The sequence below is a fragment of the Plodia interpunctella genome, chromosome 21, assembly GCF_027563975.2.
Source record: "Plodia interpunctella isolate USDA-ARS_2022_Savannah chromosome 21, ilPloInte3.2, whole genome shotgun sequence".
NCBI classification, from domain to species: Eukaryota; Metazoa; Arthropoda; class Insecta; order Lepidoptera; family Pyralidae; genus Plodia; species Plodia interpunctella.
This window is the reverse complement of record NC_071314.1, coordinates 2,995,605-3,007,550: the sequence shown is the minus strand read 5'-3', so window position 1 is coordinate 3,007,550 and position 11,946 is coordinate 2,995,605. Positions and strand designations below refer to the sequence as shown.

The 11,946-nt window shown below is 33.1% G+C and overlaps 3 protein-coding genes across 4 annotated transcripts; 2 read left to right on the top strand and 1 right to left on the bottom strand.

Annotated features, from left to right (window-relative positions):
• Positions 1-56: 56 nt before the first annotated feature.
• On the top strand, positions 57-4,131 carry Ufd1 (Ubiquitin fusion-degradation 1-like). 2 transcript variants are annotated; one of them, XM_053761741.2, is made up of 7 exons: positions 57-253; positions 336-450; positions 890-1,044; positions 1,151-1,280; positions 1,834-1,976; positions 2,363-2,584; positions 3,203-4,131. In XM_053761741.2, the coding sequence occupies exons 1-7, from the start codon at positions 251-253 to the stop codon at positions 3,362-3,364; spliced, it is 930 nt and encodes a 309-aa protein (XP_053617716.1). In that variant the 5' UTR covers positions 57-250; the 3' UTR covers positions 3,365-4,131. The 2 variants fall into 2 exon arrangements, with proteins under 2 accessions (XP_053617716.1, XP_053617715.1); XM_053761740.2 differs by having other exon boundaries at positions 330-450.
• A 528-nt stretch (positions 4,132-4,659) lies between these two features.
• Positions 4,660-6,209, bottom strand: Arpc4 (Actin-related protein 2/3 complex, subunit 4). Its single transcript, XM_053761742.2, has one exon. It carries the CDS (start codon positions 6,120-6,122, stop codon positions 5,616-5,618), a length of 507 nt encoding a protein of 168 aa, XP_053617717.1. The 5' UTR covers positions 6,123-6,209; the 3' UTR covers positions 4,660-5,615.
• A 641-nt stretch (positions 6,210-6,850) lies between these two features.
• Rab35 lies at positions 6,851-11,168 on the top strand. The gene is made up of 4 exons (XM_053761452.2): positions 6,851-7,056; positions 7,136-7,435; positions 8,163-8,311; positions 9,200-11,168. The coding sequence occupies exons 1-4, from the start codon at positions 7,005-7,007 to the stop codon at positions 9,299-9,301; spliced, it is 603 nt and encodes a 200-aa protein (XP_053617427.1). The 5' UTR covers positions 6,851-7,004; the 3' UTR covers positions 9,302-11,168.
• Positions 11,169-11,946: the final 778 nt, after the last annotated feature.

Below are 11,946 nucleotides of genomic sequence, written 5' to 3'. Positions count from 1 at the left end.
TCAAGTCAGTGTCAAAAAATGTGTCAATAGTGTCAAATCAATCAAAAATAAATACTACATACTATACTATGAAAATGTCATGTCATGTTCTTGTTGTGTGAGGTGCTATACTTTTGGACTGATTTTGGTTTTGAACTTATTTCACATATATACGCTAAAAAACAAAAACATCGTGCTGTATATCAATGATTTGTTGTGAATAAATAATAATCCTTTTTTTGCAACATTGTCACAAGAACTTATAGCCAAAATGGTATAGCTTCATTTAACATCCACATCAATTTAGATCAAAATTCCTAAATAAAAACACCTAACATACACATTTTCAGTTTCAGTTTGGATTTAACATGTTTCATGAAATTTCAAGGCCTTTCAACATGACCTACAGATGTTTCTCAGTATCCATGTTACCTGGTAATGAGAGGCAAGATGTAGAAAGAGGTGGCAAAAGTAAGTAATTAAACATAGCTGTACATAATCAAATTTATTTCTTATTTTAAATAAATAAATAAATATAAAAATAAATTTTAGTTTCAATTCTGTAATTTGTTCCGAATTTTGTGTTGGGTTTTGTAAATTTTCCTGTACCTTTAACAATAATTATATGTAATATAACATATTTTTCAGTAAATTATTTATTCCTTATTTTTTTCCTAAACCAGCCTTATTCCCAAGGCCCGCCTTTTTTTTATTAATTTAATACAAATACAAGAAAAAATATTATTACATCAAACCTCTCAAATCCAAGTTTGAAATCAACATTTAGGCAAATTATGCCTGTATTATCAGGTTAATGTGTTTATCTATGTATACATAACTTAATTCATTAACCTGTTGAATGCAGATAATCAAGATCAAAAAAATAAACAATTGTTGGTTTTTCTTCCAGTAATAATGCCACCCTCGGCCTTGGAGCAGCTCACACGGCTAAACATTGAGTACCCGATGATATTTAAGCTGACAAACAAGAAAACTAAGAGACTCACACACTGTGGAGTACTGGAATTTGTTGCTGATGAAGGGAAGGTCTACCTTCCTCATTGGGTTTGTATTATAAAAGACAAGTTTCTGCCCAGTTTCTGTAATTTTTGAGTTTATTCAATACAAACAATTGTTTTCTCTTTATAATATTAGTAATATATATTTTCAGATGATGGCAAATTTAGTGCTTGAAGAAGGAGCAATGATTCAAATTGAAAGTGTGTCATTGCCAGTTGCCACATTTTCCAAGTTCCAACCTCTCTCTGAAGACTTTTTAGATATAACTAATCCTAAAGCAGGTAACATGCCGTATATATAATTTATTATCTTCTTCCATGGCTTTGGGTCCAACAATAGAGTAGGGTCAATCCATATCCTCCTGTACATATCATACTAGGCGACAAAAGGACGTCGACCTTGATAGCTGATACTTAAGAATAGCATTGCAAAAGACATCCTGCTAGTCATAAAATCACAGCCCTATCTTCAAAATTGTAATGCCAGCTTCATACTGTCGCCGACATGAAAGCGTGAACTTTGCATAGTAAGTATGAGTGCGTTTACCGCAATGAAAAACCAGCAATGTATATTGAATCTGCCAAAGTTTGGCAAACTGTTAGACGACAGTGTGGAGCCAGCATAAGGTTTCTTCTTTACCTTGACCACAAATAACTGGCTGCACAAATAAGAGAGATTTGTAAACAGGTTTTCAAAATCTTTGATCAACTTTAATATTAAGTTTTTTTTGCTGCCATATTTAATTACACTAGCACACTTTTTTTCTAGTTCTACCAAAACTACACATGTGAAAGGCTGTGATTCAGTATAAAGAGGCATAATTCTTTGTTGCAGTTTTGGAAAATTGTTTAAGGAATTTCTCCTGTCTCACAACAGGAGATGTGATAGCTATAAAGTACAATTCTAAGGTATATGAACTATGTGTATTGGAGACCAAGCCTGGAAGTGCAGTCATCATTATTGAATGTGATATGAATGTAAGTAATCTACCAACAGGTTTGTTGGTTAATCTAATGTGGGATACTACAGTATCACGTCTTTATATCCTATTGCGGGGCTATTTAGCTGATGTCAAGCTTGTTATTCTAATTTAAATTCGTCTGCCATTATGGCGACCACAGTTTTCAATAAATTGTGATAACAATAGTTATATCCAATATAAAACTATAATACTTTGAAGAAAAAAAAAAACATTTATCTACTCTAGCCTTTGTTTTTTAGTTTTCACTATAAATTAATAGAAATTTATTAAAATTCATGACTTATCCACCTTCACACACCAGTGTTAAGGAGGGAAATAACATGATGACGGCACTAGTATGGCGGATTGGCCTAGTCTTAACCATTTAGCATTACTCTACAGGTAGAATTCGCTCCTCCAGTGGGCTACAAAGAGGAGGAGCATGTATCAAGACGTGGGGAGGGCAGTATAGGGGCGGACGGTATGGAGGTGGACCCGGCCGCCATGATGCCGGAGCCAAGTGGCTTCGTGGTCTTCGGCGGCGAGGGCAACAGACTGGACGGGAAGAAGAAGAAGCTTACAAGCGAAAGTGATTCAGAACCACAGACCTCACAATCTAGACAGGTATTTTTTTTTAGTCTATGACTTTATTTATTTAAACTATTTCTTCTCAGCAGTGGTCGTTCTGAAATGCCAGTAGTTTGTAGCTTGTAAGAAATTACTATTTAATACACAATTTGACGTGAAATAGTGTGTCTGATTTTGTGAATAATTATCAAAATTATAATTAGGGTTAATTGTTACTTTCATTCTCATAGCAAACGAAATGGGTACATATAATTGCAATTCGTCGTAGTACGAAGTCTTAGCCACACATCGCAACACTAATATATTTAAGCATTGGAGAACTCTCTCATACTTCACATTTCACAAATATATAGATGTGTACATATACAGAGATTTTCCAGAGCATCTGGACGTCGGAGCCAAAGGTTCGCTTTAGTACTTTTTCGTCTCCACTTCGCACGGCACAGGACGCAGCATTCTAAAACCATAAATAACATCATCTCCTACACAATACTTACCCAAATAATTATATTTTCACTCAATTCTGCTCATTGTTTTCTCTTGTTTATATTATTTTTCGACTGCTACATAAATATTTTCGAAGCATCTAATGACTCATGCAATCATTACGCCTTAGTCATATAATGATGACTAATTTTAACTTTTTATCGACAGCCATATGTCCGCGGTATTCCTGACTATGATTACGTGGTGGGCACACTGAGATTCATCAGAAACTCGAGGCCAGCTAGTGCTAAAGAAGAGACTCCAACAGAACCATTCCAAGCGTTCAAAGGGGAAGGTTTTACACTAAGAACAACCAAATCCAAAAACTAAATAGTTGCATCAGTAGATTTTGTACTTCAAAATTGTAGGTGTTTTATAAAGATTTTGCTATGTCAGCACTTTACAGTTTTTGCAAGATTTATTTGAAAAGGTTTGGTAGAAATCTCAGATCTATTTAACAATAATTAATATTACGTTCGATTTAGAATTTTCGCATTGAAGGACATTGAGTACAATGGATGTTACAGATATTTATTTATTTACCTGGATGTCGACTTTACTAACCATAACTTATTTTCGTATCTCAATAGCAGTTCTTGGCCTAACATAATAAGAATAGACACCTTGACCTGAAAAACATGCTACTGGCAATCCAAACAAATATTATAAATGCAAAAGTTTGTCTATCGGTTCCACTTTCATAGCTAAACCACTAGACCGATTTTAATGAAATTTGGTATGGCTTTAAAGATAGGCTACAGTTCATACAAAGGCTAAATTTTTCAAAAATCAACCCCCAAATTACTATATTGGTGTTTACTTTACATATACGCTGGCGAAGCCGCGGGCAAAATCTAGTATAGAATATTTTAGGTAATAGGATTGATGCACATTTTTAAACACTTGATTTTTGTTGGAATATTTTCTTGATTTGCATCCTTAAAAGTTATGTCATAATAGAAAATTCTAAATCTATGTCACCAATTTACTTGATTATGATTTAACAGTTATTTGCAATACTTTCAATATAATTTGTTGTTATAATTATAAGAAATTCAAAATTGTACTGTAATTTAAAATAAAATGTGTTAAGAAAATGTTTTTGTTTTTTATTTGATATTATAGATACTTGTGGTGGTACAATGTAATACTACCTATTTCAGCAGCTCTGTCTTCTTCGTAGAAGCCTAGAGCTAGCAAAGCATCTATTGTGCCTCCACGAAAATATTAGTCATACTTAAAAAAGTATCTATCAATAGTACATGAAAAAAAATACATTTTTTGTATGATGGTATGAATTAATTTTGCACAGATGTTATTTAGAACTATAAAATTAAATGTTAAATCCATGGAATTAGTAGATACTCTGGAAGTACTTATTAAATCCATGGTTAAATCATAATAAATGTCATGCTAAGGTTCCCAAGAGTTCCATCAAATCAAAACAGCGGGAACCACTATTTTTAAGTGTTGCAATACACATGCAAATAGTTGACATGCCGGCTACTTGCCTTTGTAGGTACAGTGATATAACACATGCCAGTAACTGGTATGCAAGTGTGTAAGTTACTGGTATGTGTATGTCCAATAATATCATGAGGGATTCGGAAAGATAAATGCTAACAAATATGAAATATGTTTTAATTAATAAAGACCTTACTATAAATTATAAGTAATCGCTGATAACCAAGAATAATTTCTATATTTATCAATCGAATAAAAAGCCTGATTCAACAGGTCCATCATAAGTAGTAAACTTCTTCATAATTTAATATAAACTATATCTACAAGTATTTACGCTTACAAATAGAATGGTAAATCTACCCAATTGCTTTGTTATATTAAAAAAGGAAATACTGAATGAAAATACAATTGAGATTTAACTACCTATAATTCTTACCACAATGGATGTAGAAGATATTTTTAATGCTTTTTTTTTGTCTGATCAGACAATTAAAAAAATATTAGATATATATCTACTAGAGGATTTTATCTACAAGGTTGTGCAAGTATAATGATAACATAACATTATGTCATTAGCAATTTTACAATTGTTTTCCTCATGATGAGTAAACTTTTAATTATAATTTATATTATTAAAAGTAGGAAACTGGACCGTGGTCTCTGACACTCTATGGCAGTTGAACAACCTGGAAAAATACTGTGAATGGAATGCCAGAATATGTTTACATGGTTTTGGATCTTTGAATTGACCAATTGGTACAGCCTGGAAAGAACATGTTCTTCACACCTCTGTGTTGAATGTGGTAAGAATAACAAACGTGTATAAAGTGTACGAAAAATGCATGTAGAAAAGACAAATTTGAATCTTGGACATAAATAATAGAGAGGACACATTGAATGATTAACTGGAGCATTGATAACTTTGTCAAGCTTTAATGATTTCATTGGAATAAACTTATATCAGTCACATATTCAAAGAATTGGGTTTCACAACTGTCCGATAGTGATAGTGATTACTTGAAAATTGATTATACCTATCTATTGGCATTAGAATGTCTTCGAAACAGTTGTGAAACCAATCAATAGTTAATCTACAAGAGTAAATCTCATTAACTGCTCAAAATCTCTTCAAGAACTCTTCAGAGCAGATTCTAGCACGGGCATTCACTGCCAATTTCATTTCACTTATTTCCTTATCAATTTCCTCCATGAAGTATATGACAAAATCGACAAGCTTGTGCTTATACATCTGTTCAGTGTGGAAATTTGTAATCAAGAAGCTGATATGGTACCCGTCCACAGGTTTTCTTCTCAATACAATGAAGTTTTCGGCTCGCATCATCATAAATCTCATAAACTTTTTACACAATATTTTCTCGATCTCATCAGCTTGCTTGATCATTATACTCACTCTAATGGAGTTTATGGATGATTCAATCAACACTTTCTCGTTAGCATTCCGTGAAATCACCACCGGATTTAACAACAGTTCTTTGCTCGTTCTAACCTCGACCTCCGGTTTGTTGTATCTCTCTACCACTTGGGATGAGAAATGTTCTAAACACATCGCTGCAGTTAGTGTGTGTCGAACTGCATTTAAATATGGCTTGAGTGTCGCAGACATTTTTTAAATATAACAAATTGTGATTTTTACCACGCCTATAAAATTATCTCTTCCTCTTTCTTTCCTTTCATTCATTGACAATTTTTGTTGATTTGCCAATAATGACATTGACGTTTATAATATTTATTTAAAATACCTGACTTTATATTAGAATGTTGCCATATTATTATTTAAGCTGAGCCCACACTTACGCATGGTGATCGCAATAAGTTATGCGATTCTGTCGCAACTCATGGCGGCGCATGGCGGTGGTGCACAAAGTTTTGGCCACTAAGCGCGGATTCGGAAATCTAAGTGCGGCTGCACACATTAGGTTTTTAAAAATGATGGCTGCGGTTGCTCGTTTTTCATACAAAAACTTTTTCCTTTTTCCAAGCCGAACAAAACCGAACGTTTGGGTTGGGAAGTTTCCTCGAGTTAAACGGAAAAAAACCTTAACTAAAACCAACCTAATGACGTCGTCGAAGACGTAGCGCTCGCATACATTTAGGCTCGACCACCGCCGCACACGCACGGAACCAAACGTTTTCATTCGGTTTTAGATCTCAATCTGATTCTCTTAAATCGAATGTCATCAGAATCCTGAACGGCTAAGGGCTATGTAGCTGTATACATTGCAACTTCGTGATAAGCTAACACGTAAGGGAGGCACAGCATTATTGAATCGCATTCGTATGATTATCATCATTTTTTGTACGGGTAACAAAATCAATTATAAAAAAAAAAACAATAATGGCGGACGAATTGTAGAGTGACGCAAGCTTATCGTTTTACGGCATGCTTTGTATTAGATTTTCTGTAGACACAATTGTTTTAAGTCAATTTGAAACATCTATAGTGAACACATGACCAACTAGAAAATTTTAATAGTAATTACATATAATGGCGCGCGAGTTTGATCATCTTTTCAAACTGCTGATTATCGGTGACAGTGGTGAGTGGGCGAGGCCTGTGATGTTATTGCTTCCTAACGACTTTCTGGGCGTAATGATCATGGGAATACTATGTTCCAGGTGTGGGTAAAAGCTGTCTTCTCCTGCGGTTCGCCGACAACACGTTTTCCGGTAGTTACATTACGACTATAGGTGTAGACTTCAAAATAAGAACTCTAGAGATAAATGGTGAGCGAGTGAAGCTGCAGATTTGGGATACGGCTGGACAGGAAAGGTTCAGAACGATAACGAGCACCTACTATAGAGGCACCCACGGCGTCATCGTCGTCTACGATGTCACGAATGGAGAGTCCTTTGCCAATGTAAAGCGGTGGTTACATGAGATTGAACAGAACTGTGATGTCGTGAATAAAGTTCTAGGTAAGTCATCGCGTACATTACAAGAGTGTTACTACATCGATTACATACATTTTTAAATTTCTTTCGCCTTCAATATGCTCTAACAAAACTTAATATGCTAAAATGGAATCCAAATTCTTCAATGATATCCCTGATTTTCAGAAATGTTAGTAGGTACTTACTAATAATATTAGTTTATCAATGATATATACTAAAATAAAAGTATTTACACCATAAAGGCTAATAAGTTAAAATTGCAAATTAAAACTAAATAATAAATAATGGTACTTACTAATATTTTATTTCCCCAAATGTCAGAAATGCAATCCATTATAAGACTCAAAAAGTTGTAATATGTATATAATGGTTATTAACATAATATTTTGTGTGGTTCATGGCTTCTGGGTGTCACATCTTGAAATGAAACCAGGAGCATGGGAGAAGTTATTATCTTAATTTAGCCCTTTGTGATCTAATCCATATAATATCAATAGATTTACACACAAGTCCAATATGACTAAGAAGCAGTTAAATTGTTCATTACCATATGCTCCAACGACTTTAGATAATGGAAAATGGAGAAATATTATTTTATAACAGAAATATTTTAAATTATTTAATTTCATACTTATTTCTTACTTAGATGGTTAATGTATTCTATTGTATTCCGCCAATAGTGTATGAATGTGTATACATTCAGTGCAATATTTGAAATATAATTTCACAACAATTAATTCTAATTTTCCAGTTGGAAACAAAAATGACTGTCCGTCACGGAAAGTGGTAGTCACAGAGGATGCCCAAAGGTTTGCCAACCAAATGAACATCCCACTGTTTGAAACCAGTGCAAAAGAAAATATCAATGTGGAGGAGATGTTCCTCACTATCACAAAAATGGTAATTATCCCTTATCTTCTCTTCTTTTAAACCAGACTTTGGCACAATTTTCACTGTAAAAAAATTAATCACAGGTATTGTTAAAATTTTCCATCTAATTCTGTCCTAAGGAATGCCCTTCTTGGCTTTCCTTTTCCTCTTCTTGCTTCGATTTTTCTTTCAATCAGATATTTCATAAAGTTATGCAAATGCTCCACAACAGTAACAAAGTTCTTAAATCAATTTGATGATGAATGTTAACATGTGTTTACAAATCATTGTTACAATATTTATTCCAATTAAAAATAAATTCTTTATCAAAATTCTGAGAAATTATCATTGCATTTTTGTTTCCTGTCTGTGATATGTAATTCATATTCATGAAGGAGTTTTGTGATGTGTGGTTCCGCCCTAAAAAAGAACCACTCAATATTCTCTCATGGATATCATACAGGGCAACTAATGCAATATTAGCATGTCCAAGGTAGGTTGACGTCAAGCTAAAGGTTTATTTTGTAATAAATAAATACATCAAGAATAAATGATAACAAAATTAACTAGAACAAGATAAGAATTGAAACAAATAAAAAGTATTCATTTCTGGTTTAGTTTTACTGGGCCCAGTGGCGCCACTATCGTGGTTATCTCGGTGTTCCTGAAAAATTGTTATACACTAATAAAAGAATTATATAATTCTGCTACACTCTGTTGGTTTCAAGTTTATTGTTAATTGAGGTCAATTAGAAGGGAATTTATGTAATAACATTTTGCAATGATCTTCTTTTACTCAATGTAACTTGGCATTAGTAATTTAAACACATTTGAAATAATTTTTGAATATTTTCTCATATTAATGTTAAGTTTAAATTATATTATGAAAAATACTAATAGACATTATATGTTTTCCAGGTACTAAGATCAAAATTGGAGATGAGGGAGAGACAAAATGTAACATCAAACGATACAGTGAACCTAAAGAAAGCTCACAAAACCAAGAAAAAATGTTGCTAGTGGTCGCACGTTACGGCACAGTGCCTCGGACGTTGCTTACACCATGCTCAAATATCGAGAGATATGTTGCACAACCCTGCCAGGGCACTACAGCACTACAGAACATTAAAAAGTTACTGGTTTCTCCGAAGGTGCAAACTGAATATTTTTAACAATCACATAACGGTCCCTAACAGTGTAATATTTTAGTATGAAGTGCTAGTTACATTTTTATACAAAGGTTGATCTCCATTCAGTGTATTATATAGATTTGGCAATGACTGTCAATGGTTATAACAAATATATCACATGTTTAGATTAGCTGACATTTTAAATATTTGTTTGTGCTGGGTTGAACAATCTCGTACCAACGAGCGTGTACATTTTGTGGAATTATTGAACCCAAAAATTGCATTAGGTTATTACGGATGCATAGTTAATGTGTATGATTGTATTCTCATCAAAATTTGTGATGAAGTTCTGTGTACGATGGGAAGTATAGGATATTAATGTATACCATGATGTTTGTATTATCATATGTTATTAGCCACTGGGAAAATGTAGGTTAATGAAGCAATAATGTTATGGTATTTGAGGAAATTCGTTAACTAAAATATTAAATATTAATATATATACCAGCCGCATCATTACACTAGCAGCACCCTTGTATACAGGTCTAAAGGGTAAAGGCATTGTAAATTTTAATTCGCAAATGCAAATATTTTTCAATTATTAAAAATACACACTTAAATATTTTAACACCAAACTAAACCACCAGTGTGCAGTTATATACCTAGTGAGATGATCATAGTATTTATAATTTTTTAATTTAATATTGGAAAAGTCTTGTATTGTGTATGTACCTATCCCAAATTCTAAATTTATTTATTGTAAGCCCACAGTGGGATATTTACAACGGATTTCGAAAATTATATGGCTGATTGAGGTTGGTAAACTTAACAAAAATATTTTATCTTGAAAATGATATTAAATTCTACAGAACGATTACTAGATAGGTAAAATACTTTTCATTCAATATTTATGCCTTATGTTGGACATATAAAGTTCGAAATTGAAATTATTAATAGTCATCGTATTATTATTACTTTAGCTTATGATTTCATGATTTGATGAAATATACATATCTGTACTATGTCTGCGTAGTCATAGATGTAGCGACACTTGCCTCTATTTTTAGGAACATTTTCATCATAAAAATATAATTAAATATCGCTTTTTTTCCATTCTAAACTAATATAAATTTAATATGTACATCACATTTAAATCTTAAACACTAAATGAAATCGTCTGGTATAATTTTAATTGGTAACATAACATTTTTTATGTTGAACTTGAGAACATATGATTTTTTTAAATATTTAACTAATTTATTTTTTTTTTTTCTTATTTGTACTTGGTCTTATCGCTAACACTTTGATTCAAGTCGCCTAAAGGCATTTGACATGTCTTTTTTTTTAACTTTACGACTACAACCGTCTAGTGCAATTTGTCGAAGTTTGTAGATTCGGTATGTATACATTGCTGGTTTTTTGCGGTGAATAAAAGATCATAAAAAAACTACGCAATGTTAGTGCTTTCGCGTCGGCATCTGTTTGTGTAGGCAGCATTACATGGGTCAGATTACCAGGGACAAGGAGATCAAAATTAAAGTTTATTTTTTTATTTATACTTTCCTAAAATAGATGGCAAGTCTATTTTGATATATTTCAAGTTTGATGGCTATCATTCCGAACACGTTGTGTTTGTACTATGTTTAAAATTATGCATGATTTTCTCAGTACTCATGTTATTTATAAGAAATATGGTAAATGCCAGCATTTTATTTGTTTTAAAAATGTAAATAGACGATATATTTTGCCCATATTAATGTTGAGTTTTATTCCCTAACAATGAATTACCGAATTTATAATATCAATACCTAGAATAAAGTAACGAGTCGAGCGGCATAACAATACTGGGCCCTTCTAATCTCTGAAAAAATATTGCAGGAGATTAGGCAGAGAAGCTATAGACCTCGTCATACCTTCTATTTCGCTGAAGATATGTGCGTATTATTGAGAAGAAACGAGACAGCACGATTATCACGTGTCGGGCTCAATATGCCACTTTGTATGAGATTAATCGAATTTGGCCGGGAATTTGGAAAAACTTCTATCTCATTTTGATACATTCGTCCGTCGTCTTAAATCAACAAAAACATAAAATCTTTTTATACGGGTAATGTCGAGGTGAAGTCGGTTGCAAGCACCGGCCACCCACGCCCGGTGACCTAAATCTATGTCGGCCACAAATTGTATAGTGTGGATCGCGGGATAGTCTCTGGTCATGGAATAGGGCATATTACGCAAAGCTCATCGCAGATGGTGCTATTGGTACAACTAAGGTACACAAACATTGCCTATGGAGGCCAATTTTCAATATTGTTGCAGATTTATTATTTGCACCAAAATTACCTTCTACGCAATCGTGGTGCGAGTAAAGGAAAAAGGAAGGATTTAGTGGATTATCCTAAAATAATAACACTATTTTAGGTTATGTTCTGCATTATTTGGTCAACTGTGTGGTCATAAACTTATATATAAACTTGATTTTGACTGAAGATCTTACCTATGAAGTTCATATTTTAATAAGTCAAGTTCACGGTT